The 26,330-nt window shown below is 59.0% G+C and overlaps 3 protein-coding genes and 1 non-coding gene across 16 annotated transcripts in view; 3 read left to right on the top strand and 1 right to left on the bottom strand.

Moving 5' to 3' along the window:
- The window catches only part of TMEM94 (transmembrane protein 94), a 46,671-nt gene extending 44,400 nt beyond the window's left edge, over positions 1-2,271 (top strand). For all 7 annotated transcript variants that reach the window (XM_049858898.1, XM_049858897.1, XM_049858901.1 and 4 more), the window contains 5 exons: positions 347-495; positions 603-697; positions 817-910; positions 1,092-1,262; positions 1,365-2,271. In XM_049858898.1, coding sequence (XP_049714855.1) covers positions 347-495; positions 603-697; positions 817-910; positions 1,092-1,262; positions 1,365-1,437 — 582 coding nt within the window. In that variant the 3' untranslated portion in view covers positions 1,438-2,271. The remainder of the gene's footprint in view (positions 1-346; positions 496-602; positions 698-816; positions 911-1,091; positions 1,263-1,364) is intronic.
- A 64-nt stretch (positions 2,272-2,335) lies between these two features.
- On the bottom strand, positions 2,336-16,897 carry CASKIN2 (CASK interacting protein 2). 5 transcript variants are annotated; one of them, XM_049858906.1, is made up of 21 exons: positions 16,791-16,877; positions 16,336-16,405; positions 15,191-15,691; positions 10,253-10,304; positions 9,587-9,684; positions 8,853-8,998; positions 8,669-8,764; positions 8,456-8,586; positions 8,180-8,288; positions 7,650-7,758; positions 7,302-7,396; positions 6,922-7,183; positions 6,683-6,804; positions 6,534-6,594; positions 6,331-6,422; positions 5,979-6,089; positions 5,799-5,900; positions 5,573-5,711; positions 3,953-5,416; positions 3,642-3,864; positions 2,336-3,245 (listed from the first exon to the last, which is right to left on the bottom strand). In XM_049858906.1, the coding sequence occupies exons 3-21, from the start codon at positions 15,282-15,284 to the stop codon at positions 3,155-3,157; spliced, it is 3,597 nt and encodes a 1,198-aa protein (XP_049714863.1). In that variant the 5' UTR covers positions 15,285-15,691; positions 16,336-16,405; positions 16,791-16,877; the 3' UTR covers positions 2,336-3,154. The 5 variants fall into 5 exon arrangements, with proteins under 5 accessions (XP_049714863.1, XP_049714862.1, XP_049714864.1 ...); XM_049858905.1 differs by lacking the exon at positions 16,336-16,405 and having other exon boundaries at positions 16,791-16,897; XM_049858907.1 differs by lacking the exons at positions 16,336-16,405; positions 16,791-16,877 and adding an exon at positions 16,129-16,329.
- Positions 16,898-17,914: 1,017 nt separating this feature from the next.
- TRNAE-UUC (transfer RNA glutamic acid (anticodon UUC)) lies at positions 17,915-17,986 on the top strand. Its single transcript has one exon. It is a non-coding gene; the product is annotated as a tRNA-Glu (tRNA).
- A 901-nt stretch (positions 17,987-18,887) lies between these two features.
- Positions 18,888-26,287, top strand: TSEN54 (tRNA splicing endonuclease subunit 54). Of its 3 annotated transcripts, none has more exons than XM_049858921.1 (11): positions 18,888-18,998; positions 19,120-19,284; positions 19,380-19,443; positions 19,530-19,613; positions 19,920-20,018; positions 21,314-21,366; positions 23,200-23,301; positions 23,499-24,124; positions 24,783-24,843; positions 25,143-25,259; positions 25,887-26,287. In XM_049858921.1, the coding sequence occupies exons 1-11, from the start codon at positions 18,943-18,945 to the stop codon at positions 25,924-25,926; spliced, it is 1,467 nt and encodes a 488-aa protein (XP_049714878.1). In that variant the 5' UTR covers positions 18,888-18,942; the 3' UTR covers positions 25,927-26,287. The 3 variants fall into 3 exon arrangements, 2 of the variants coding, with proteins under 2 accessions (XP_049714878.1, XP_049714877.1); XM_049858920.1 differs by having other exon boundaries at positions 25,776-26,286; XR_007513940.1 differs by lacking the exons at positions 25,143-25,259; positions 25,887-26,287 and adding an exon at positions 24,514-24,623 and having other exon boundaries at positions 24,783-24,844.
- The last annotated feature ends 43 nt before the right edge of the window (positions 26,288-26,330 follow it).

Genomic DNA, 26,330 nt, shown 5'->3' on the forward strand with positions numbered 1-26,330 from the left:
CTGTGAGCCTGGGCCTTTCATGGGAGGCGGCTGGGGTGGTGAGGGGAGAGGGCTCCTAACCCTGAACATTCTGGAAAGATCAAGATGTGCATTCCATCAGGACTAGGAAGCTGATCACTTGGTTCCTGGTCCTCTGCCAGATCAAAGAGGACATGGCACAGAGCTGAGAAAGATCCTTGCTGAGGGCGGAGGGCCTGCTCCTTGTCTCCCCAGGCCTGACCGTGCTCCCCCTTGGGACCATTTACTGCAGAGCCGAGTGACTATGTGCAGAAACTGCTGGGCGTCAGGCCTGGTGCTGGGGGGCAGAGGACACCCTCCTGAGCACTGGGCCCCCTTGTTCCTACAGACCCAGCACTACTTCCTGCTCTGCTTCTTGCTCAAGTTCAGCCTCACCATCAGTTCTTGTCTCATCTGCTTTGGCTTCACGCTGCAGAGCTTCTGCGACAGCTCTCGGACCCGCAACCTCACCAACTGCTCCTCCATCATGCTGCCCAGGTGAGTGTACCCCCGGGGATGCCCTTTACCCACTCAGGGCTCTTCCCACCCACCTGCACGCCTCCCTCAGGCCCCAGAGAAGGCTGAGCCCACTTCTGATTTGGCAGCAACGCTGACACGGCTCCACGCTGGCTCGGGGACTTTGCTAATGGATTGCTGCTGGCCCAGAAGCTCACTGCTGCCCTGATCGTCCTGCACACAGGTGAGGGCCTCTTGGGAGTAGGAACTGTGAGGGCTGCTCAGCCTCAGCTGTAGCTGGGGGTGAGGCTGCGGGGCAGGCAGTGGGAACCCTGACACCCACATTGATCCCCTATTCTCCAGTGTTCATTTCTATCACCCATGTGCATCGCACCAAACCCCTGTGGAGAAAGAGCCCCTTGACAAACCTCTGGTGGGCCATGACGGTGCCTGTGGTGTGAGTATCACGGGGTGGGAGGGGCGGGAGGAGGAAGAGGAGGAGTGGGGCTTCTGCAGGCTGGGATGTGAGGTTGAGAGCTGGGCCAGAGCTTCCGTTGTGCCCACCTCAAGCTAATTTTTGCACCGAGAAAAAAGTAGGGGAGACTTGGGGTTCAGGCAGTGCTGTCCCTCTCCTGCAGGCTGCTGGGCCAAGTGGTCCAGATGGCAGTGGACCTGCAGCTGTGGACACACAGGGACAGCCGTGTCCACTTTGGCCTGGAGGACGTACCTCTGCTGACGTGGCTCCTGGGCTGCCTCTCCCTCATGCTAGTGGTGGTCACCAACGAGGTCGTGAAGCTGCACGAGATCCGGTGAGGGCCCTACACCTATCCCCTCCCTGGCAGCATCCCCCGCCACCTGTCTCCTGGTCTGAGGATCTGCACTAACCTGTACTTCAACCTCCTGCCCCCCAGGGTCCGGGTCCGCTACCAGAAGCGACAGAAGCTACAGTTTGAAACGAAACTGGGCATGAACTCACCCTTCTGAGCCATTGGCCGTGGTGGCCACTATAGCCCCAGCTCACAGGACTGAACCAGACTGTTTCTGAGCATGGGGAGTTGGTATCATGAATGTTTCAGGGTTTGCTCTTGGGCCCCTTAAACCAATCAGATGCCGCCAGGGACTACAGGCCCAGCTTCCGGCTCAGGCCCACCGTCTTCCAGATCCCGGCACTTATTGTGGAGGAGCCTCAGAGCCTTGGCCGGTCAGGCCAGGCCTGGCCTCTTCCCTGGCCGTGCCAAGGGTACTCTTGAATGTATGGCCTCATGTGCTTGGTAGAGGCCTCCACCCCTGCCCCTGCAGGCTGTCCCCTTCAGGTCCCTGAAGACAGCACCTTGTTTCTAGGCGTGTGGGCGCAGCCTTGAGCCGTGGACAGTGGCAGCAGGGGGCACTGCCCTCCAGGCTGAGCTGTTGCAGGCAGGGCTCCTGTACCTCCCTGCACCCTCATCCAGTCTCCCTGGGCAGGGCCTGATGCCGTGCCTGGCCAGGGTCCTTCCTCTCCACTCCGACCTGAGGATGGAGCAGAGCCCCACCAGCTCAAACCCCTCTGCCTGTGCCACCCTCAAGCCACGGTGATACTCTGTCCTGGGGGTTGGAGCTGGGTCCCCTTTTATCCCCTCCCCTAATTCTCCTATGTGAGAATGTTTTTACTGGTGTATATTTTCTACTGGAAATGAGCCTTTTAGGAATGAATGTAGATGGTTTGTATTAAAACTTGTAAATTGCTTAAGAAAAGCCTGCAGCTGGTACATGAGGCCGCCACCAGGGGCTCTGCCTAAGGCCCAGTGAGGGGGCCAAAAGGCAGGAGGGGAGGGCCCACGCAGTCTTCCATCCACCTTGGTGGGGCCTTGACTGGGCTCTGAACCCCAGGTCCGTGGCACAGACGCACACACACAGCCGATCATGCGGAATGACACTTTCATTGGTGTTAGTTGGAGGAGGAGGTTAATGGTTACAGAGCCGGAGCCTGGGCCGAGCAGATCTGACCTCCAGCCCCAAAAGGGGCCAGGGGTGCTCTTGCTGTGGCCCGGAGGCTCTCCCACTGTGTCTTCTCAGGCAGTTAATAGATAGAATAAATTCCATTTAAAATATATGCATTTCTCTCTGCTTAAAAAATAACATTTACAGTTGAAAAAGCTCGGACTTTTGAGATAGGGATCTGTTAATCCCACTGTGAGGGGGGCGGGGGTGGGGGCGGCTAGCCTGGGCACCACGCTGCCACTGCAGGCCCACCCCTGCCGTCTTATTTACATGTCCTGTGTACACCTGTGAGAGATGCCTGACAGACACCAGGGTTGCAGCCGAGCAGCCCACAGGCCGCCTCTGGCCTCTGGCGTGCAGCCAGGGTCACACGGTAGGAGGCAAGAGGCCTTGAGATGGGGGGGTGGGGCAGGCAGAGTATGACCCCAGAAGCCTTGCCACACTGCCACACCCCTCTCCTGGGGAGCAAGCTCTTATCAGGGCTGTGGTTAGATTACACAGGGGGCTTTGGCAGGGGTGGGTGGTTTGCTGAGATGCCACAGAGGCCCCTCAGCTAGTCAGGTTCTGGCAAGTTCCCTGGCTCTGTGGCGGGAGTTGGCTTGGAGGAGCAGGAGGGGGCCGTGCTGGGGAGAGGCGCCAGCCCTCCGTCTGTCCCTCAGATGGCAGGAGCTCCTTCCATGCTGGGGCCAAGGCAGTGGACACCACAGGTGGAGGTGGGCCCGGCTCAATCCAGCATTGCGTCTAGCTGGTCAGCGAGGGCATCAAACATGGTACTGATGTCATCCAGAATGTGCTTGGTGGAGGGCCCAGGGGGGCTGCAGAGTGGAAAGGGCCCACTCAGGTGCTGCCTACACCCTGTGCCCCAGGAAGGAACTAACTGTCCCTGAGGCCCTGCTTGGGGCTAGCACTCTGTGTGCCTTGGTCCCTAATCCCCACACCCACCCAGCCAGAAGCCATCCCTCCCTGACAGATAAGCTCACGGAGGCTCAGAGCCCAAGCACACGAACCTCTCTGCTTCTGTCCTCAGAGCTCCCTGTGGGTCACATCTGGTGGCTCCAGAGCCCAGGCTGCTCCCATTTCACAGTGTGGCCTCCCCACCCTGAGGCTCTGCCACAGTCTGCCCCCACCCCAGCATTCCCAAGCTCCAGGATCCCCCAGAAGGGGCTGCTCCCACACCTGGGTTTTCTCTCCCTCTCTGCCTGGCCTCTCACCCTGATTGCTCCTCAGCGCTGATGCTTTTCTCTGCTGCCCTCAGCGCAGCAGCCAGGGACGAGCTGGTCTGCTCCAGTCTCTGCTGGGCCCGGCCTCTGCCCGAAGCCCCGGTGCTCTCGGGCCTCGGAGGGGGCACTGGGCGGGGGCCAAGCCGGGGAGCCAGCTTCGGGCCAGAAAACGCCAGCTGGGTGCAGGCTACAGACACAGGCTTGGGGGCTGTTCCTGCACAGACAAGATTGGCTTGTGACTCAACCAGGCTGGACACACACTTGCAGACAGTGTCCCCTCCCCACAGGCCTCTGCCTCATACCTGCTCCAGGCACCTTGATGAGAGCTGAGGGGGTAGCCAGGGGCTCCGCCTCCCCATTCCTGGGACTGCCCACTGAGTGTTCTAGACCTGGCCCAGGGCAGAGGGGCACAGCCAGGGGGCTAGGAGATACAGAGGCTGGAGCTCCTGGAGCTGGAAGGCTGCTAGGGTCAGGGCGGGGAGGGGGAGATGCTGAGGAGGGGGCCTCACTGGAGGTCTGGGAGGTCAGAGGGGCCGAGGAGCCGGACATGGTGCTGGCCACCCCGAAGGCCAGCAGCGCTGTCTGCAGAGGTTCCCTCTCCCGGCACTTGGGCCTCCGCTTAACAGTGTCTGATTCTGTGAGGTTGAAATCGAGGCCAGGGGACACGGGCGTCTCCCTTGCTGGGGGTCCGGCCGGCTTCGGCCGCTGTTTAATGGTCAGGTTTCCCTCCTCCGCGAACGGCAGCCCCTCCCCTGAGCTGCCCCGAGATGGGGGTGTCCCCTCAGGCCCCGGTTCCTCCTCTTCCGTGTCCGACACAGGGCCTGCTGGGGCCTGAGGGCCTGGGGCCTCCAACTGCCCAGCAGGTTCACTCAGTGTCCGCCTCCGGGGCCCCGCAGCCCCCTCCTTGGGTCCAGGGCTCCCGTCTAGTGGAGGTGGCTCAGGAGTGGGGCTGGAGACAGAGCTGAGGCGCTTAGGGGGTGGGGGTGGGGGTCCTTTGCGGCGGGCCCGAAGGGCGAACGACTGGCTGCGGGGAGCCCCTCGAGCCGGGGTGGGGCTGGGACTGGTCCGAGTGAGGGCACTGCGCCCTGGTCGCCGAGTGAGGGTGGCATAGCTGCCCAAGGCGCTGCCCACGGGCCCTTCAGCCTCCCCCTCCGCTTCCCCCTCTGCCGGGCCAGGCCGGCTTAGGCTATGGGACCGACGCTTTGGCCGAGGTGGGTCTGGGGGTGTGGCAGGGGTGCCGGCTAAGTAGGAGAAGGCCCGGGGTGCACCGGGAGGTGGCCCTGGGGCTGGGCTGGAGGCCGAACCCTGGGGGTACATAAAGACATAAGGGGGAGGCCCTTGGCCTGAAAGTGGGGAGCAGAGCTTAGGGGGCCGCTCTGTGCCTTCAGGAAGGTTCCTTTCCTGTGGGGTGCTGGGGTCTCCACCACTGGGATGGGGGGCCGGGTGCTCCTGTGAGTGACCAGACCCTCTCGAGCGCGCCCCAATGCTCTCCTGACTGGGGGAGCGAGCGGGTGGCAGGGGCAGCAGCTCAGGGCCACCCCCCGCCATGGCTGCCTGTAGCTCTGGGCTCAGATCGCTGCCCTGGAAGGTGAGGAGACGTGGGCTGGCTGCAGCCGGACTGTCCCCATTCTCCAGCCCCTCAATGGCCATCAGCTCGGGGCCTCTGGCCAGCCGGCGCCCGCCTTCGCCTGGGGCCTCCCCCTGCAGCAGGCCCCGGCGGAGCTCCGCCAGCCGCTTCACCCCCAGCATGAGCTTCTTCTGATGCCCTGCAAGGGGGAGAGAGGTGACAGGGTCAGCGGGGCTGGGAGGGTCACCCCACATCCCTCCTGAGCCCTGTTCTCTCTTCTCCGCCTGGACCCTGAAAACTTTTTGGAGACTCCCTGCAGCATGTGATGGCCCAGCCCCCTGAGAGCAGTCCTCACCTAGCTTGTTGACACCGATCTCTTGCAGCTCCTCCCAGGTGAGGTCGGCCACCAGCCCCATGGAGTCATAGCCGCTGCTCACCAGCTGCTTGTGGTACTGCGGCAGCCCCAGCGCACACAGCCACTCCAGCAAGTCCGCCTAGGAGAGCACGATGTCAGTGCTGGCCCCTGGCCCCAGCAGCCACAGCCACGGGACAGGGAGAGCTAGAGCCTGACCGCTCCTCACCGGGATGTAGTTGGGCAGCCACTCCGTGATGCTGAGCTGGGCGATTTCAGAGGCAATCTTCTTCCTGTGCCCAGGCTTGGTCACCCCAATGGCCGTCAGGTCCTGCCACACAGCTGGGCCATTAGGCCCCCTCCTTGGGCCACTGGGTCCTCCCAGGCCCCTCCCTGCCATGGCACCTACCTCAGGTGTCATCCGGCTGATGGTGGGCACATCGTAGCCAGCCTGCAGGAAATGGGCCGTGTAACCCTCCAGCTGGAACTCACTCAGCCAGTTGTGAATGGCCTGGGCATCCTGGGGGAGGAGAGATATGAACGGGAGATGAGCCAAGGCCCCGCTGGGGGACTGAAGCCACAGCCCAACCCAGCCCAGCCCGGGAGGCCCAGCATCCTGTGCCACTGCCTCCCCCAGGGGCCTGGCCTAGTGTACTGCCCTGTCCCCTCCATAGCCCTGCCCTGGAGGCCAGGCTGAGCAGCACTCAATCCATGCTAGGCCCTGCCATCTCCCCCCACACCCACCCCAGTGGGGGGTGCACCTTCCCCTCCAGCAGCTGTCCTGGCCTCATGTCCTGGGTGAAGATCTGGTCCCCAGAGCGGTAGCTGGCCAGAGGGTGGTGGCTCAGGTTGTCTTCAACGAGGAAGGGAAATGAAATCAGAGATGGCAGGAGGAAGGGGTGCCAAGCCCCCGGCCTCTCACCTGCCCCTCTCCCAGCCACCCAGGCCCCTGTGCCCTTCCTACCTGCCAGGGGCAGGGGGTGCAGTCCTGGCAGCACGTGGTCCTCCCCGGCAGAGGGCAGTGGCTAGAGAGAGAGGAGGGGCTGATTCAGCGTTTGATAACCTGGTAGCAAGGGGTGGGCCTGGACATGACCCAGCTCCCCTCCCTTCTACCTGGGCATTCTCAATAAGGAGGCCGCCACCGTGGCCGTTGGTGCCCTCGGAGCTCTGCCCGCTGCCGGCACTGCGGATGCTGCCCACGCTACCTTCGCTGCCCACACTGTTCCTGTCACCTGCTGCAAGGGCAGGGGCAAAGGGTTAGCGCCCCAGCTGGCCTTGCCAACAGCTGCCAGGCAGCTTGCCAAAGCCAGATGCTCATACTGGTGCCAGTGCCACCCTGCGGGGGCATATACCTGGGCTGTCAGGGCTGAGGCCCCCTAAAGGGAGCTGGCTGCAGGAGATGGGGTGCAGCAGGTCATCTGCAGGAGGCTGCAGTGTCCTGGAGAAGCCGGGGCGCAGGGGAGCAGGCGCAGAGGGGAGGCGGGGCGTGGGAACGCCCACCCGCTTGCTGACCACCTCAACGATGCCTGGAGGGAAGTAGCCCACGCGGTCGGTGCCCCGGTGGCTCTCGTGAATGTGGCCCTTCCAGCGGCCATCGGGATGTTGCTCCAGCACCTGCGGCAGGTGGGACGGTCACTCCCTGTCCTGAGCACAGTGCCTGATACACAGTCGGCGCCAGATAAGGAACGGGGTCGTCTGTCTCCGTGCAGGACTCCCGTGCTGGATCCCTTACCGTGATGATGTCCCCGGCCCGGACGTTGAGTGCTGTGGGATCATGCAGGTTCCAGAAATCCTTCAGCGCTCGTACCTTCAGGATCCCAGAGGCCTCTAAGAAAAGGGGGAGGACAGGCATCATCTGAAGGGCCTCAGGGCACCTTCCTGCCCCTCCTGTCTCCTTCATGCCCCTCTCCCGGGCCCCTGCCTTGCCATCCCTGCAGCACCTTCCTGTGACCAGCCCCAAGTCCAGAGGGTGACAGCCCACCCATGCATTTCTGCTCCTCCTCCACTTTCTGGTACCCACGAGGGTGGCTCCAGGTGCCCCCCGCCCTCGCCCTGGGTGGTGTCATCCCCAGGCACTCACCCCGCAGGAGCTGCTTGATTTCCCGGCTGGCCTGGGAGGTGGTGAATTGGTTCACGATGTCCAGTGCTGTCTGGTTGTATGTATTCCGGATGTTTACATCCACCCCGCCCTGTGTGAGCAGACCAGGGTGAGCGCCTAAGTTCTCACGTGTCATCTCTCCCCGACTCCTCCCCATGACCCTGGAGCAGGTCCTATCTCTGCTTTCAGATCTTATAGGTAAGCACACTGAAGTACAGAGTCAAGGTTAAGCCCTAGGCCAAGGTCACTCAGCCAGTCAGAGGCAGAGCTGGGACTGGAGCCAGCACCCTTATCCACCGGCCTTGGCACCGCTCACAGGGAAGTTAGCCTTCTTCCAGCCGCCCGTGCAACGTGCCATGCTTGCTGTGGCAGCCTCCCTCCCGCATCCCGAGCCTCGAGCCCCGCCCTATGCTGCCAGCCAGTCCCAGCACACAGAGAGGCTCATGGACACCTGCTGGGCAGCCTGGCAGTAGGCGCATCTCCCAGGGCGTGTCTCTGAGGCTCACACCCACCTCCAGGAGCAATCGCACAACCTCGGTCTTGCCGTACAGAGCTGCCTCATGGAGGGCTGTGCCGGCCTTGGTCTGGCGATTGATCTCAATCCCAGCCCTCAGGAGCTGCCTGTGTGGGGAGAGTGAGTCACAGGGGGGTGGGCAGGACAAGAAGCCACTGCAGGGGCTGGGAGATAGGTCTCAAGCAAGGACAAAGAGGGCAGCAGGGGAGGGCACCGAGGGGTCATCAGTGGTCCCACAGGAGAGTGAGGAGGAAGTGTGGGTGCCGGCAGGTACCTGATGACCTCTCTGTGGCCATTCTTGGCAGCCAAGTGCAGGGGTGTGGTGTAGTTGGGGTCACATGGGTCCTTGGCCTCGCCCTCCAACAGTGCCACACATAAGTGGCTGTTGAGTAGCAGCTGGGTCACCTGGAGCAAGCAGCACCAGTTAGAGCCTTTTCGCGGGCTCCCCACATGCCCAGGACCCACACCTTGGAGCTTCAGGCCTCACCTTGAGCCGCCCAAACTCACAGGCCAGGTCCAGGGGTGTCTTCTTGGCCTTGTTGACGAGGCATGGGTTGGACTGGTGCTGCAGGAGCATCTCTGACTGGGGGGGCGGGGGGACCAGGTGAGCCAGGCCAGCCTCCATGCCGCCCTGGCTCCCTGCCCCCCAGCCTCCCCGGGAGACCCCGTACCACTTCATAGTGTCCGTACTGCGCAGCCAGATGCAGTGGGATCTGCCCATCCAGCGAGGCGGCATTGACGGCTGCAGAGGCCCGCAGTAGCAGCCTCACGGGCTCCAGCCGGCCCTGCCAGGCTGCGTAGTGTAGTGGGCGCATGCCTGGTGGAAGGGAAGGGGTTTTTGAGGGAGGATCAGGATGGCATGGACAGGGCGGGACTGAGCAGTCTGGGAGGAGACAGACCAAAGGGATGGTGGTCTTATCCAGGTACAATCACAGAGAAAAGGCAGAATTCCACTGCACCCAACCCATGACAGTGACGTAACCTCTGAGCCCCAACCCTCTCATCTGAATAATGGGACAACAGCACCATGTACCATCCCAGAAGACTATGGCGATGAATGAGGTAAAGGCCATCTACAAGCCCAGAGAAGCTCTGCAAACATTTATTAGTACTGCTACAAGGTCGCTGGGTGGTACAAACAGCTAACGTGCTTGACTACTAATTGCAAGGTTGGTGGTTCAAGTTCACTTAGAGACACCTTGGAAAAAAGACCTGGTGATCTACTTGTGAAAAAATTACCCACTGGAAACTCTATGTGCACAGTTCTACTCTGACACACATGGGGTCACTAGGGATCAGGGCCAACTTGGTGGCAACTGGTTCAATGATGTACTTGGAGTGAGCCCTCTGATCCCAGGGTCTGAGCGGGCCCTACCTGCCCGGGTGGGGGCACACGGGGTCTCACCATTGCTGTCCTTGATGTCAACAGTGGCCTGAGCCTCCAGCAGCAAAGCAATGAGCTCCAGGCTGCCCCCCAAGGCCGCATGGTGAAGCGCGGAGAACCTGGCATGGAGGGGGCCAGGGCGGGGGTGTCAGCCAGCAGCCCCACCCCCCAAATCCTGGTCTTCCACACCCCAACTCCATCCCAAGGGCTGGCAGGGTGGGTGACTTGCCCACTGTGGCCTGACATCCCCACCCCCGCCTCCGCCCGCCCAGCCGTGGGAGCGCGGGGCCGGGCATGAAAGGGCCCAGTGTCTTCGCTGAGAGGCCTGTTTGTCTGCCTCCCCCTGGCCGGCCCAGGGGAGGGGGCCGTGGGAGCAAGGCCTGAGGGCTCCTACCCTCCAGGGAGAAAAGGGGGCCCAGTGGGAATTTGACCCCAGGAGGCCCCTCGGAGAGGTACCAAGGTCCCTGTCCCTTGCTCAGGGCCTGCTCCACAGGCAGGCAGGAGGGCGGGTGGGGGCGGCCAAGACACCTCCCTCCCACCCTACCCAGGGGGGCCTGGAGCTCTCAGCAAACACACTTCAAGGACCAAATTTGAGATGCGCCAAGTTTGACTTCGGGCCCCAGGGTCTTCTTCCCTTCCCCCTTCCCCAGGACCCCCCCTCCCACAGCTGGGGGGGCTCACACTCACCCGTCAGCATCTTGGTAGTTGACATTGAGCCTTTTCGTGGAGCCAAGGAGCTCTGGGGGTCAGGGTTGGGATATTAGGGCACTATCAAACGATCCTGCCCTTATCTCCACCCTCCCCTGGGCCCCTCCCTACCCACCTCTCAGAGCCCCACTGACCTCTCGGGGTACAGGAGAGTACCTGCCCCATGGCCCTCTCCTGGCCCTGTGGGTCCCCAGCCTGACCACTGGCCCGCTGCTTGCCCGCCTGCCTGCCCGGCACAGGCACAGCCTGCAGGGAGCCACCACCGCTGCCCGAGGGCCCAGCTCGCTTATAGAGCCAAAGGGGGTGGGTGGGGCTGGCACACTGTGCCTGGGCCAGACAGGCCCACGGAGTGCATGGTTAGCATTCCTGCCTGGACGGGCCAGGGAGGGAGCCCCATTGTCCTATTGGGTAGAGGAGGGGAGGCCCCAGAGAAAGGAGAGGGGGCACTAGGTGTTCATAAGTAAGAGCAGAAGGGTCGATGGATGCTGGGGCTGGAGTCAAGGGCACCATGCTGGCTGTGGTACACCACTGAGTGGTGTGTGGTGGTAAAGGCAGCATCAGACAGACATGCACCCAGCCCTGGCTCTGCCACGGACTAGCCATGTAATCTTGGACAAGTCACTTAAACTCTCAGGCTCAATGTCTTAACCTGTAAAATGGGCTGATTATAGCATCTGCCTGGCCCTTGCCAGCATGCAAAAGATGGGAGCTATGAGCATTTAGTCCCTGGGTGGGGCAAAAGTTTGTGCTCGGCTGCTAATGGAAAGGCTGATGGTTTGAACCCACCCAGTGGCACTGCACAAGAAAGGCCTGGCAATCTGTTTTCATAAAGATTACAGCCTGGGAAACCCTATGGAACTCAGTTGTACCCTGTAACACATGGGGTCACCATGAGTTGGAATCGACTCAACTCCAAAGGGTTTGGTTTCTTTTTTTATCACCACTGAACAATCTTTATTTGTTAGCCACTATCATCCAGATGTTATCCTCCATGAAAACCTCGTGGAATCCCCCACTGTCCCCTGGATCCCGGTGGTTTCACAGCCTGCCCCGGGGTAACTGCTAACTCCCGCCGCAGGTTCCAAGCTGAGCTATCCACACCCTGGGCAGGGGGCTTTCCTCAGGTGGTGGCAAGAAGAGCTAGGGGCACGGCAGGAGGCTGGCTCATCCGTCTTTCGGGCCAGGATTGGCACAGGTGTGGGAGCCTGGCAGGGCAGGAACAGTCCTTGATGAGCACTGGGGAGGGGAGAGGGGAAGGCCTGTCCTAGGCAGCCTGGCCTCCTGCTACAGCTCACCCCTGCTGGGAAGGAGGAGGCCTGGCTCACCCCGGGTCAGGCAGAGTGCCAGGCACGCTGGTCCAGGCCTGCCCCCCGGCCCTGGTGGGCCCCCGAATGCCCCAGCAGCCTGAGCAAGACAGGGCCTCATTCCAACAGGGAGGGACTAGGCGCAGGGAGAGCATAGGGTAGGCGGGGAGGGGACAACTACACTCAGGGCTGAGCTGAGCTTACGCTACTCCAAAAAGGTAAATACAGAGTCAGAAGTGACCAGAGAGCAGGGGGAGAAACAAGGCCTCCCACAACCACTCAGGACAGCGGGAAGAAGGGGGGCTTTGGGGCAGGGAGTGCACCGTTCAAATTCTCGCTCTGCCTCTTGCTGGCTGTCACCTTGGCCAGCCCCTGCACCTCTTGGAACCTCCGTGAAGGTCATCAGGGAAGATTGGCAGGGAAGAGACACAGAAAGCCCTTCATCCCGCCACCCTGCCACCAGCCTGGACAGTCTGGGATGGGCAGCTGGGATGGCAGGATGCGGCCCCTCCAGAAGGGGCAGGACAACATGACAGGAGGGACAGGAACAAGGGCAGGGAAGGCTGGGTGGCTCCAGCCCTTCTAGAACAATGGCCGGAAAGGCAGTCCCCGGAGAGGCTCAGTGACTGGGCTGGGGACCTTGGTGAAGGGCGGAGTGGCCCGGGTTCCTGCCAGTGGCTCCAGGCACTTCCCCTGCAGTACAAACTTCTTCCCTAGCCTGGGGGTGGGGTGGAAGGGTCACTCCTGATTTAGGCCTGGGCAGCGGATGTGAACTCAGACTGGTCACCCCCAGCCCACTCCACTTCCTTTGACCAGAGAAGGGGACAGCTAGAAAAGGGTGGGAGAGAGGAGGGAGGGGCAGGGGCAGGGGCAAGGCAGGGGTAACTGTACCCTCTCCTTCCAGCCACCTGCTCCCTGAAGATGGCCTGGGGGGTGGGCAGGGAATGCCAGTCCTGTGACCAGAGAGCAAATGGAGGAGGCCGAGGGTGCCCCTCTCACCTGCTTTCTCTTTGGATAGATAGAAAGCTCTGAAAGGAGAGGAGGGTACCCCGAGACCTGCCTTCCAGCAGCTTCCTTGCCCCTCTGTGGTATGGAGCGGGAGTTCCCAGCCCTCCTGAGAACTGTTTTAGAATCCCCTGCAAAACTTTCTAAACTGCAGAGTCTCAAACCTACTGGAAGGTTCCAGTTTTAAGGGGAGTCCAGGGAGTGTGCATTTGTAGAACAATCCCCAGGTAATTCTGATGGACAGCCAAGTGTGGGAGCCCAAGGGGGAGGGGGCACAGGCTTGTTTCTGATGTACGACACATGGCTGTGTGACCTTGGGCAAGTCACTAACCCTCTCTGAGAGTGTTTCCTCATCTGTGAAATGATATAGACATATCTGTCTCACAGGGGGAGTCCCTGGGTGGTTAATGTGCTCAGCTTCTAACTGGAAGGCTGGAGGTTTAAGTCCACACAGAGGTGCCTAGGAAGAAAGGCCCGGCGATCTCCTTCTGAAAACCCAGTCATTGAAAACCCTATGGAGTGCAGTTCTACTTTGACACATCCATGGGGTCACCAGAAGTCAGAATTGACTGGATGGTAACTAGCATCTCACAGGAGTGTGGAGGGGATTAGAGCATTTTACACACTGTTGTGGTTGTGTGCCATCAAATCAATTCCCACATAGCAACCCCACGTGACAGAGCAGAACTGCTCCACAGGGTCTCCTAGGCTGTAATCTTTACGGAAGCAAATCACCAGGTCTTTCTCCAGCAGAATGGCTGGTGGGTTTGAACCAATGACCTTTAGGTTAGCAATGGAACTTTTAACCATTACACCACCAGGGCTCCTCTCGCAAACTTTAAGGCTTGCAAATGTCACCAATGATCGACTGGGAGGGGAGGGCTCGGGAGGAGTCCCGGGGCCCTGCCACACTGTGCAAGTCATCTGCAGGGGCGAATTCTCCCCTTTAGGGCTATGGGACAGACCTCTTCCTCCACACACTGTTCTTGCAGGACTCAGGGAGACTTCTTGGAGTTGAGGAGCCGCCTGAGGTTCCCACCACCAGCCTCCGCAGCCCACCTGTCTGCCCTCCGAGGGCCTCACTCCGAGGCCCAGAGCTTTGAGGCAGCAGCAGCTCCACCAAGGCCCTACTGGGCAGGTGGCCAGAAACAACACGGGAGGGGTGGGGGAGTGGCACCCACTCAGGACTCCAGGGCCCTCCCTTGGGGGCCTCTGAGCATCTCTCCCCATGCTGCTCACCCTGTACCCACTTCCCCAGGGCACAGAGACCACTCCCACATCTCTCCATCCCCTGGGTCTCCAGCGCTGGTGTGCAAGTGGGTACACGCACGTGTGTGTACAACTCCCAGGGAGCCTTGGGCTCCCAGCCCTGAAAACGCTTCCTTCCAGCTCCCCATACCCCCAGATGTGTGTGGGGATAATTAGATACCTTCAGGTAGCCTGGGAAACTCTGGTGGCTTAGTGGTTAAATGCTACGGCTGCTAACCAAAGGGTCGGCAGTTCGAATCCGCTAGGTGCTCCTTGGAAACTCTATGGTGCAGTTCTACTCTGTCCTATAGGGTCGCTATGAGTCGGAATCGACTCATTGGCATTGGGTTTGGTTTTGTTTTTTTACGTAGCTTGGGGACGCCTTCCTGTGCATAGGGCCAAGATGTGTCTTGGGGCTAGAGCCCAGGCACCCTGGAGGAGACCCTCCCATCCAGCAAACTCCTCCCCCAGCCCCCATCTGGCGGCAGGCACCACCTCCTGCCCTTCCTGGTCTAGGAACTCAAGGTGACAAGTCTAGTGACCTTCTGGGACGACTCAGGGAGCCCACCCTGAAGCTCAGAGGACTGCTCTCCTTGGGGGTCTCTCCACAGAGGGACCCAGGGGAGGAGGCTTAGGTGTGGCCCCCACAACCCTGTCAGAACTAGAGCTCCCAGGCTGTGGAGAAAACTCCAGAAAATGAGCTTCGGCCGCATATCCCCGGGGGACACAGGCAAATATAACAGGGGGAAAGCGGTGTTAGCAAGTAGTTAGAAAGTACTTAACTTTCTTTTAAGTAGTAAAACCCTCTTTTTAAAAGGTATCTTCTTGCAGGCATCCCATGAAGTCAGTTATAAATGCAGAGATGCTCTGATTGAAGAGTGCATGTGTGGACGGGCAGGGGTGGAGCTCTATCTAGTCAGTCTCCCCCAACCCACAGCCAGAAACCCCATGGCTCCAAAGAACACATCTTTAAAACCACCTGCTAGAAGCAGCTCCACAAGGGCAATGACTTGTCTGTTTTGTTCAATGCTGTGGCCCAGTGCTCAGAGCAGAACCGAGCACACAATAGGCACTCAATAAAAATCTGAATGAACGTACTTCAAACGTTTCACTTTACAGGTGAAGAAATGGACGACCAGAGAAGTTAAGTGATTTGCCCAAGGACACAAAGTAAGGGCACCCGACTTCCTCTCTGATTCTCTGACCCAGAGGCACTTTCTTGTCCAGACCAGAACAGTCCTTCCACCCCAAGTCTCCAGATCCCTATAGGCCCCAAGCCTCTCTGCAGCCTGGGTACTCAGAGATGCGTCTCTGAGGTAGGGACACATCTCAGCTAACGGTCACCCCACCAGATACTCACTGGTCTTTGCAGCTTTGACCTTAGCCACCAGCTTCTGCACACCAGTCACATCCCCATTCTTGACAGCAAGGATCAAGTCCTGTTCACGACCCATCCCGGCCCCTGGGCAGGGCTCTGGGCTCAGAGGTATAGGGCAGAGGCAGGGAAGGTGGTCCAAGCTGAGGAGTCAGGATGCCATGCCTCGGGCCCTGGAGGGCCAGCAGTCCTGGGGGTGCGTCTGGTGCCCCAGGCAGTGGGCTCCTCCAAAGGTGCTGAGGGTACTCCCTCAAGGTGCTTCGAGCGCTGCCACCACAAGCAGGAAAGCTGATCTCTAAGGGTGTGGAGGCTGCATGGAAATCTGGACGGATATCAGCTTGCAGCTTCCGATGGCCCTGGGATGGGCTGGGACTGGGCACACCACTCTGCCCAGCTTGGCTCAGGAGCACCAGTGCCCACCCAGAGAGCAGCCAGCATTCCCTTGGGCCTCGAGCGGCAGCCGTGGACACGTCTCAGGACTCTGGCCTGCAAGGGTCCCAGAAGCAAGGCTCAGAGGATAAGCAGGGCAGGGCTTCCAGGGAGGCCTCAAACCACCCTGGCTGCCCCCAGGGTCAAGGGAGAGGCTGAGCCCCTCAAGCCGGGAGGGAGTTGTCAGGAGAGGAGAATGTGGAGAGGGTAGGTGATGTGCTGGGAGGGGGAGGCTGAGTCACCCGGCCCCCAGGGTACCTGGCAGCACCTCAACCTTGGGAGGAGAGTCCTGGCAGAAGGACACACAGAGGCAGGCCAGGCAGCAGCCTGTTCTCCACAGCCTGAGGCCCTGACACCCACAGGCAAGTGGCGGGCCAGGAGGTGGGGCCTGGGCTTGTAAGGCATGGTAAGGGGAAGGGGTCACTCCCATGGAAGAAGCCTGACCCCAGGTACCTCCCTACCTAAGCCTGACTTTAATAGCTGGGTTCCCTTACCCCAGGGCTCTTTGAGTTGAGGGGGTGGCGTGGGGAGCTGATGGTCCCCCATTTAAGTTGGAAGGGTCTGCCTGGTGACTTTGAGGCTTTCCAGCACCTGTTGCTGACCCATCCTTGCCCCTATGTGGGGTGGGGGAGCAGCTGGGCAGACAGCAGAGACAAGGGCTGGGGCACTGCTGGCCAATGGGGCTCCATGGCCCCCCAAACCTTAATCTGAGGCCCACGGCAGAAAAGCTCCCATCAGTTGCTCAGCGGCCGCGAATTTGCTACCCGAGTCCTGTGGCATGAGACCGTGCAGGCCTGGGGCCCTGGCTGGGGACGCCTCGCCCCCAAAACGTCCCAAGCCCAAACCACAGGGCACTGCCCGTCATGGCCCGCGGCAAGCAGTGCCTGGGGTTGGGCTGGCTCCCCCGCCCCCCGGAATGCCCCTCCAGCGCAGCACGACCCCCAGCCCAGCCCAGCCCAGGCCGACGGAGGAACAAAGCGGCGGGAAGGATCGGGAGGGCCAAGCACCGGAGCGATCGGTGCGGTAGGACGGAAAATGGGAGCGCGAGCAGGACGAAAGGAGCAGGGAGGTGGAGGCGCCCGCAGATCCAGCAGGAAAAGTTAGTTTGTGCCAGCCCCCCAGGGCGCTGACCCCCGCACGGGCCCCACAGCCTTACCTCTCGCGACCGCCTGGCCGGGGTCCGGCTGGCCCGGTGCGGTCCCCGGCACTCCGGACGGTGGCTCCCACTGCCCCCTGCCCCCTGCCCCCTTTCTCCTCTTCCCCTCCTTTTCCAAGGCCGGCCCGGCGCCTCCCGCAGGAAATCCCGCCCCTCCCCCCTCCCGCCGGATCGGGAGCGCAGGGACCGTCCCGGCCGCGCAGTCGGGCTGTCAATCAGAGCCCGCAGCCCCACCCCCATCCGCTCCAGACCACGCCCCATTCTGCCGGTCGAACCGGGGGCGCGGGTCGGATTTGCGCATGCGCCCAGGTGGAGCGCGCGCCGGGGGTTGGGGGCTCCATCCCGGTGAGTTGGCGCTACTCCGTCCCGGTTGTGGAGCTGGGGCCAGCTGAGGCTCTAGAGTCCAGACTGAGGGGCGAGGTATTCTGGGTGGAACAGAAGACGTGACCTGAAGGGGCTCGGGAGCCGAGACCCAAGGACCCACTTGGGAAACCCCTCTTCCTCTTTCCCCCTCCCCTGTCCTGGGACACCCGCAGCGATCTCTGCCTGAGCCGGAGTCGCAGAGCCACAGCCTCTGCCCGGAGCAATGGTGCCACCTAGTGGAAGGTTTCGGAACGGCCCACGGCGGCGGCTGCCAGACCCCAGCCTCGAGAAGGGGCTAATGGAGGGCTGGGGAGGCGCGTCAGCACCATCGTGGGCCGGACAGCGCCTCCCACCCCAGGCCTTGGAGCTCTGGGCTTCCGAGCCCCTGGGCAGGGAGCCAACGGAGACCCTGAAGGAACTCCAAACCTCTGCGGACTGCACGTGACAGCCACGGGTGGCCTTCGGTTTGCGAAGCTGGAATTGCCCTCCCCTCCCCTAAGATTCCTCTTTTTCCCTCCTTGCAGCCTGGAGTGATGGGGACTTAAGAAGCCCAGGGTTGCCGAGGAAAGGGTCACACAGGTGACTGACTGTTCAACACTCCCAGGTGCCAGGTTCTGAAGTTTTACTAGAGAAGAACCCAGAAGGGGCTGGGGGCAGGAGACGGGGAACTTTTGCTGCTGGGTGCCTTCAAACGGACTCTGAGTCACAGCGACCCCAGGTGACAGAGTAGAGCTGCCCCACAGGGCGTTCAGAGCAGCACTTCCCATATGGTCTAGCGGTTAGGATTCCTGGTTTTCACCCAGGCGGCCCGGGTTCGACTCCCGGTATGGGAAAGCACTAACATTTTTAGCGGTCCCTTTGGCGCAGCGGTTAAAGCTCTCGGCTGCTAACTGAAAGATTGGTAGTTCAAACCCTCCAGCATGCAGCTCCGCAGGAGAAAAATGTGGCAGTCGGCTTCCGTAAAGATTAAAAAAAAAAAAAAAAAAAAAATTTACAGCCTTGGAAATCCTACAGGGCCGCTCTAGTCTGTCTTATACGGTTGCTATGAGCCGTCGGCAGCGGGTTTGGTTTTGGGTTTAATCTGTACGGAAGGCGTTCTGGTGGCGCAGTGGTTAAATACTTCGCTGCTAACCAAGGGGGCAGCGATTCGAACTCATCAGCTGCTCTAGGGCAGAAAGATGTAGCAGTTGGCTTCCATTAAAAAAAAAAAAAAAAAACCCCAAAGATTCCAAAAACCAAACCCAGTGCCGTCAAGTCGATTCTGACTCATAGCGACCCTATTGGACAGAGAACTGCCCCACAGAGTTTCCAAGGAGCACCTGGTGGATTCGAACTGCTGACCCTTTAGGTTAGCAGCCGTAGCACGTAACCACTACGCCACCAGTGTTTCCTCCATAAATCCTCCGGGACAATTCTACTCCGTCTTATAGGGTCGTTTTGAGTCGGAATCGACTCCAAGGCAACAGGTGTGGTTTCATATTTTAATCTTTACAGGAGCTGATCGCCAGGTCTTTCTCCCACGAAGCCGGTGGCGTGTTCAAACCGCCAACTTTTCGGCTAGCGTCCGAGCGCTTAACCGTCGCGCCACCTGCAAACGCTCGGCTCCGGGACTCGAGGCACACGTGCGAAGCCGGCGCGAAGACTCAGAATAACCCCGAAGGCAGAAGCCGGGTGGGGGATGTGGGACTCCCGGAACCGACGCTGCAGAAGCCGGCGCTAGGGCCGCGCGGAGCTCCGGGGGTGGGCGGGGCATGGGCGGTGCGCGCGCACAACCGCAGATGGCGGCCCCATGGAGCCCGACGCCGAGGCAGCAGATGTGGATGTTCCTGCTGGGCGTGTGCTCAGGTGCGAGCGGCCGGGGCAGGGGTGGGGGGCCTGGGGTCGCCGGGGGAACGCGGGGAGGAGAACGGGCGGCCGGGGCGGGCGGCCGGGCCGCGTGGCGCTGACCCACGTCCCTCCTCCCCAGCGCCCGGGAGCTGCTCGCCGCCCGCGCGCGGCCCCAGAAGCTGCCCCAGCGCTCTCATGGCCCCAAGGACTTCCTTCCCGACGGCTCGGAGGCCCAGGCCGAGCGGCTGCGCCGATGCCGCGAGGAGCTCTGGCAGCTGCTGGCCGAGGAGCGCGTGGAGCGCCTGTGAGCGGTCGGGCGGCCGGGGCGGGGTGGGCGCGCGCTGGCGGGCTCTGCGACTCTCGGGTGGGCTGAGACGACCCCTCCCCACGCCTTGCCAGGGGCAGCTTAGTGGCCGCAGACTGGAGGCCAGAGGAAGGCTTCGTGGAGTTGCAGTCTCCTGCGGTGAGCGGTGGGGATGGGGCAGGGGACCCGCCTTCTCTGCCCTCCTGGCTCTTCTGTGACAGACGCTTTCTCTGGGCCTCATGCAGGGTAAATTCTGGCAGACCATGGGCTTCTCACAGCAGGGCCGGCAACGGCTTCACCCCGAAGAGGCCTTGTATCTGCTGGAGTGTGTGAGTGGGGCCCGGGAGGTCGGGGAAGGATTTGGGACCAAGGAACCCAAAGGACACGTTGGGAAAAGTATACAAAACTGAGTTTCCAAGGAGTTTGTAACCTGGCTTCAGGAGCAGGAGACAGAGTGCCATATAGAGAACAGGGGTTCCAGACCAAATGAGTGCCACAGACCCCTTTTCTGGGTTGGCCGTATTTTTGTAGTGATGTTGGGGAGAGAAGGCATGGCAGAGCCAGGAAGCTACCCCATTTGGCTGTGCCAGTGCAGAAGATGGCTCACAGCCAGAGCTATTGTCCCCCTCTTCCAGGGCTCCATCCAGCTCTTCTACCAAGACCTGCCGTTGTCCATCCAGGAAGCCTACCAGCTGCTCCTGACTGAGGACACTGTGACTTTCCTGCAGTACCAGGTATCTGCCACCCTCTGCAGAGACAAAAGCCACTCATCTGTCAAGTCAGTGAATATATATGCAAGTATTTACAAGTAACTACAAAGTGCAAGGCACAGCGCTACATGCTGGGGCCCCAAGACAAACAAGCATTCTGCTCTCATTGTGCTTACATTCTAGTGGCGCCAATTTGATAATAAGTAAACAGACAAATGAATTATTCACCTCAGAGAGAGTTGAGTGCTAGATAGAAAATGAAGCAGAGGGGGACAGTGATAGAGAGTGGAAGATGCTGATTTAGACTTGGAAGCCAGAAAGGTATCACTAAAGGGCTAACGTCTAGAGAGAGACTTGTTGAGAAGGAGCAAGCTATGCAAAGATTTGGGGACAGAGTACTCTGGGCAGAGGAAACAGCAAGTGCAAAGGCTCTGAGACAAGGCAAGCTGGGGTGGGGGCAGGTGGTGTGGAACATAGACATGGCGGCTGGCACAGTGTACACAGGGAGGGGGACATGGGGTCAAGTAGGCAATTGGATACACAAGCCTGAAGGGCAGGGGAGGTCAAGGCAAGAGACATAAAATGTGGACTTCATGAGCACATGGATGCTATTTAAAGCCACGAGACTGTATGAGAGTATGGCAAGTGTAGAGAGCTGGGTTTCAGACCTTGAGCTCTCCAACATGAGGAGGCTGGAAGAAGGCTGATGGACCAGAAGCAGACTGAGGAGTGTTCGGCAACAGAGGAAAAACCAGGAGAGGTGGTGGCATAAAAGCCAAAAGAAGGTCTTTTGAGGAGGAAGGGGTCGCTATGTCAAAGGCTGTAGAGTTCAAGCAAGATGAGGGACATCCCTGGATATGTCCCTTTAACATGGTTACACAGACACGAGGACAAACATGTGGCTCTTCAGAGACCACTCCCACCCCACCCATGTCTGGAGGTGGGAAGAATGTCCACCACTTTCTGTCATCTTGTCTAAGTCATAGTCAGGAGCTTCATTTTTGTCAGCTTTGATATCAAGTTATTCTGGGGCATGGTTCTTTTTTTGGTCTATTGTTATCAGCTTTTAAGTCAAACTACTAAAAGTCCTTTCTTCCCAAAGTAAGATAAGTGAGGAGGACAGGAATTCAGAGGTGGAGATCCAACTTTGGGAAGTGTGTTTATAATGGACTGTGGCCCAACCACTACCAGGGTTTGGAATCTGCACGTGTGCAGGAGGGACAGGGGAGGGGCCTGAGAAGTAAGTGGCTTCTGTCTCGAGCAACTATTTGGTGTTTTCAAGAGGAGACATTTGACCTAAATCTTTTCTTTCTTTTGAGGTCTTCAGCCACCTGAAGAGACTGGGCTATGTGGTTCGACGATTCCAGCCAAGGTAAATCCCCATCCCTTTTCCCTTCCATTCAATCTAACCCTGGGACCCAGCTGCCTAGCCCAAGGTGGGAAAGTGGCCTCTACCTGGAATCCTTGCCTGGAGCTCTGGAACCTTCCCTGGACATGGGTTGACCTCTGCTGGAAGAATCCGAGTTATTTCAATTTATCAAATTAGGACCCACCTCAGCTGGCTCACTCCACTGGTGATGACGAGCACCTGCCAGGCATGGCAAGCTTGGAGATGTGGCCCTGAGCAGTGCCCAGCACTTAGTAGGTGTGCCGCAGATTTGTTGAGTGAAGGAAGGACTGAGTGGGGAGTTTAGAAGGATTTCACATTTCTTATATTAGGCTAGATGGTCTTTTCTCGTGTGGCCTCTGCAGATGACCCCCTTAGTAATCTAGTACTGCTAGGAGCCACAGAGCCCCTCAGACTTGGAGCGGCAAGTGATACAGGCTTTGCAGTTTCACAGTCTGTGACAAAAGCTGTGCAACAGGCACGTCCTTTGATTTCTGAAAGGAGAGTATACCCTAAGGAAGTAATCGTGATGTGTGCAGAGACTGATGGTGAGAACGTTCATCCATTCATTCGTCAAATGTTTACTGAGTACTTACCGTGTATCAGGCCTTGTGCTAGGAGCTGAGGACACAGCACAGAGCAAAATCTCTGCCCCCATGGAGCTTGCGTTTACTGGGGAGCTAGCACAGCACAGCATCACTTCGCAAGGCTAGTGAACTTAGAAACAACCCAGGAGTCCAACAGTGGAGACATAGTCACCTACATTAGAGTTGATCCTTCAGAGCAGCCCTGCCTGATAAAACTTTCTGCAATGATGAAAATGGTCTCTACCTGCGCCGTCCAATGTGTGTGCCTTATGCATCCACAGAACTAAATGTTTAACTTCATCATAAGCCAAGCCAAACTTGTTACCTTTGAGTTAATTTCAACTCAGCGAGTTTTTGTAGCGACCCTATAGGACTGAGTAGAACTGCTCCATGGGGTTTCTAAGGAGCGGCTGGTGGATTCAAACTGCCGACCTTTTGGTTAGCAGCCAAGCTCTTAACCACTGTTCCACCATAGCCACTTGTGGCATATTGGGCAGTACAGCCTTAGAACAACAACAAAAAAAAAGAACAACCCACGCCAGAGAAGAATGCTGTGGCGGTGAGGGGCCGTGTTTATATGACACAAACCGGTAAGTACTCGACAACTGGCTGAAAGGTTGGTGGTTTGAACCCACCCAGAGGCTCCTTGGAAGACAGGCCTGGTCATCTGCTTCTGCAAGGTCGCAGCCTTGGAGCGGTTCTGCTCCGCACACACGGGTTCACCGTGAGTCAGAATCCACTTGATGGCAACTAAGAATAACAAAATGCTAGAACAATGTCATTTGTATTAGAAAAAACATGGAGAGAGAAAAACACATGGAGTGTGTGTGTGTGAGACACAACGTTAACAGTGGTTATCTGTGATTTTTATTTTCATCTTTATTTTCCTGTATCTTTCAAGTTTTCTAGTTTCTCTTGGTTTTTGTCACAGTGATCATTTCTTGCTGGCTCTGCAAACTCATTACCGTCAAGTCAATTCTGACTCATAGCAGGGACCCCAATTCCAGGGAACCCTCTGTTCAAAGGTGGCACTGGTGAGGCCCAGAGGCCCAGGCAGAGTGGCATGGCTAGGCCCTGTGGCTGCTCCCATATGTCCTGAGTGCAGGTCTGCCCAGGCTCTGTGGCTTTAGGCCCCGCCCCCCACTATGGCCCCATGACTTGTCCTCTCAGCCCCATCCCCTGCCCAGGCAGAGAAGGTGGATCTGTGACCCGCCCCATCCTCTCCCCACAGCTCTGTCCTGTCCCCTTACGAGAGGCAGCTGAACCTGGATGGCAGCGCCCAGCACCTGGAGGATCGGAATTGCAGGAGGAGGAGAAGGAGCTCCAGCTCTCAGTAATGCTCCCCCTGCCGCTCCCCCAGCCCCCAGTGAGTGGTGGGGGTGCTGAGCTGTTGGGGGAGTGCTGATGTTTGAAGCTTCGGCAGCTCCTACGGTGGCTCGGGGTAGACAGTGGGGCACCTGTCCCTCCCAGCACACACTGGCATGTGTGCACATCAGCACAGCAGCTGCCTTTCCTCCCCGCATCCCTCAGGTCCCTTCCCAAGAAGCCCAGGACCCTGGAGAGCCCCCTGCAGGAGGTGAATGGGACACCTGAGAGCCAGGCAGCCTCAAGCCCATCTCCCTGCGGCTACAACAGCCCATGCCCAGAGGAAAAACCCCATGAATCAAGCCCTAGAAAGGACCCTGAGCTTCTAGGGTCCTTGGAGCCCTGGCCTGGCCTGGCCAGGGACAGGGTGGAATGCAGCCAAGAGAGTGGCAAAGTAGAGAATGGAGCCATGGAGGTTTGTAAGCCACGGTGGAACTTTGAGCAGATCTCCTTCCCCAACATGGCTTCAGACAGCCGTCACACCCTCCTGCTTGCCCCAGCCCCAGAGCTGCTTCCAGCCAACATCTCTGGGCGGGAGATAGACGCCGAGTCCTGGTGCCAGAAGCTGAACCAACGGAAGGAGAAGCTCTCCCGACGGGAGCAACAGGCAGGGGCCCGGCACTTCCGGGAAGATGTCAGCATGGATCCTGAGGTGCAGCGCTGTTCCAGCTGGCAGGAGTACAAGGCACTGCTGCAGAGGCGACACCTGCAGAAGACCCAGAGCTGCCCTCCACACCTGTGGGACCAGCCTGTCACCCCCTTGCTGAGCCCTGGCCAGGCAGACTCCCCAGGTACCCCCACTGTGCCACAGCCCTGCCAGCACTGGTAGCGGAGGAGTCACAAGACTTTGAAAGGGGCGTGGGTTGACCAGGACTGAGCCAGGCTAAGGAGGATGGGGGAAGAGACTGCCCGGTGGAGTGGAACCCACAAGGACTGTCTACTCCAGGGCAGCAGCAGAGGGCTCAAATGGGGACATTAGAGATGGTTGGTTGGCGACTGAGGAGAGGCGAGGAGGAATGAAAACTACGACCACGCTCTTAAAGTCATAAACTAGATACAAGATGAATGTGATGGCTTCGCCACCAACCAGCTGGGCCTCCCAGTCTCATCAGATTGGAAGCGGGAGGCGCCATCTTGGCCACATCGAAGGCTTACTTTCTGCTCTTGTTGTCAAGTATAGGGAACCCTCAGGGCAAGACTAGCCCTGGCTGACTGCATTAACGGATTTAGAACGCCTTAAAATCCTTATGGGACGTAGAAGATTTTAAGGGACCAGATTAGGGCTGCCAGGTAAAATAAAGACATCTTGTATTTTTATTTGCTAAACTTTTTTTTTTTTTTTTTTTTTTAAACCTGGCAATCCTAAACTAGCTGGCAGATTCAGAAGTGTTGAGAGATTCCATAAATGGTTGACTGATCTCCAAACCTTTGTTTTCACTGTCCTTGTAGCCGCGGTCCTACAGCATATCTCGGTGCTGCAGACGACACACCTGGCTGACGGAGGGGCCCGGTGAGTTTGCATACAGCAAAGTTGGGCATCAGTTGGGACTCATTCCAGGGCCCCGTACCCACCTGCCTCGCTCTGAGCTGAGCAGCATCTGATGTTCGCGTGTGTCTAGCAGGAAGGGAGGAACCACAGATGGGGTGGATTTATGCCAAGGGTTCTGAGGTAGGGCAGCTCACCTCCCCGCTACCCCTCATACCTCCCCTGGACCAGGCTGCCTTCTGGAACCAGTGGAGGGAAAAGGTGAGATGGAAAGGTGGGCAGGAGAGTCCCTGTTTTCTGAAGGTTTCTTACTCTGTCCTCAGGCTGCTGGAGAAGTCGGGGGGCTTGGAGATCAGCTTCGACGTTTACCAGGCCAGCGCTGTGGCCACTTTCCGAAAGAATAACCCTGGCAAGCCCTACGCTCGGATGTGCATTAGTGGGTACGAGACCAGCAAGTGTGTACCACTCCCGGTTCCTTGTGAAGCCATGTGCACCTTCTCTTTACTCCCACCCCTGGCCAGTCCGAGAGGAACCTGAGCCCAGAGAGGTTAGACAGCCTCCGTGTGAGGCCACACAGCCTGTCAGTGCTGTTGGAACCCAGGTTTGCCAATTCTTAGCTCCTCTTGGGATTTAGGGGTAGGCTCTCTCCTGAGTCACTTTAGTCCCAGGCTCCCCCAGCAGAAGGAATGAGAAGCAGAGGGATTTACAGGCTAAGAGTGGTGAGAGCCTCCCTCTTCTTAGCCCCCTCCCCAACCAGGGCTCCGGTTCCTTTTTGGAGCGCTTATCAGAGCCCCAACCAGGGCTCCGGTTCCTTTTTTGGAGCACTTATCAGAGCCACGCTGCTTGCAGAGAAGGCAGGCCAGGGGCCAGCATTCTTGTACCCCCAACCCCGGCTGGGGTCTCAGAGCTCACAGGTGGGCTGTGCCAAAGTCTCAGTCTAATCCTTCTCCCTGCAGATTTGACGAGCCAGTCCCAGGCCTCACCACCCTTAAGCGGTTGTCCTACCAGAGTGGGGATGTCCCCCTCATCTTTGCCCTGGTGGATCATGGTGACATCTCCTTCTACAGCTTCCGGGACTTCACACTGCCCAGGGACCTGGAGCAGTGACCATGCAGCTCCTCTCTCAGGGAAAGGCTGGGGCCTGTGCTTCAGACCTGGACTGTCTGCTCTCAGGGACTGTTCCAGCATCCTGTGCCTGGAGCCACAGGAGCCAGTCTGTGCCCTGGCCCTGGTGTGTGATGCTTGCAGGAGAGCGAAGCCTTGCCCCTCTGCCTGGCCACTGCAGCGCTTCCACGCTCCAAGCCGGAGGTTCCTGCTTTGCAGTGACCTCCTTGGGACTCAGGACTAGATTTCAGAGACCCAGCAAGGTGAGGCAGAAGAGAGGACTCCGTGCCTTTAACCCAGAGGGTGCCTGCTTCATGCGATAAAGCCAAAGCCATTAAAAAGTTAACTCTTCCTGCTGTGGCTGGATATATTGGATGAGGCAACTCAGTCCAGGCCCCGCAGTGCTC

The sequence above is a fragment of the Elephas maximus genome, chromosome 19 (genome assembly GCF_024166365.1).
Source record: "Elephas maximus indicus isolate mEleMax1 chromosome 19, mEleMax1 primary haplotype, whole genome shotgun sequence".
In the NCBI taxonomy this organism is placed as follows: Eukaryota; Metazoa; Chordata; class Mammalia; order Proboscidea; family Elephantidae; genus Elephas; species Elephas maximus.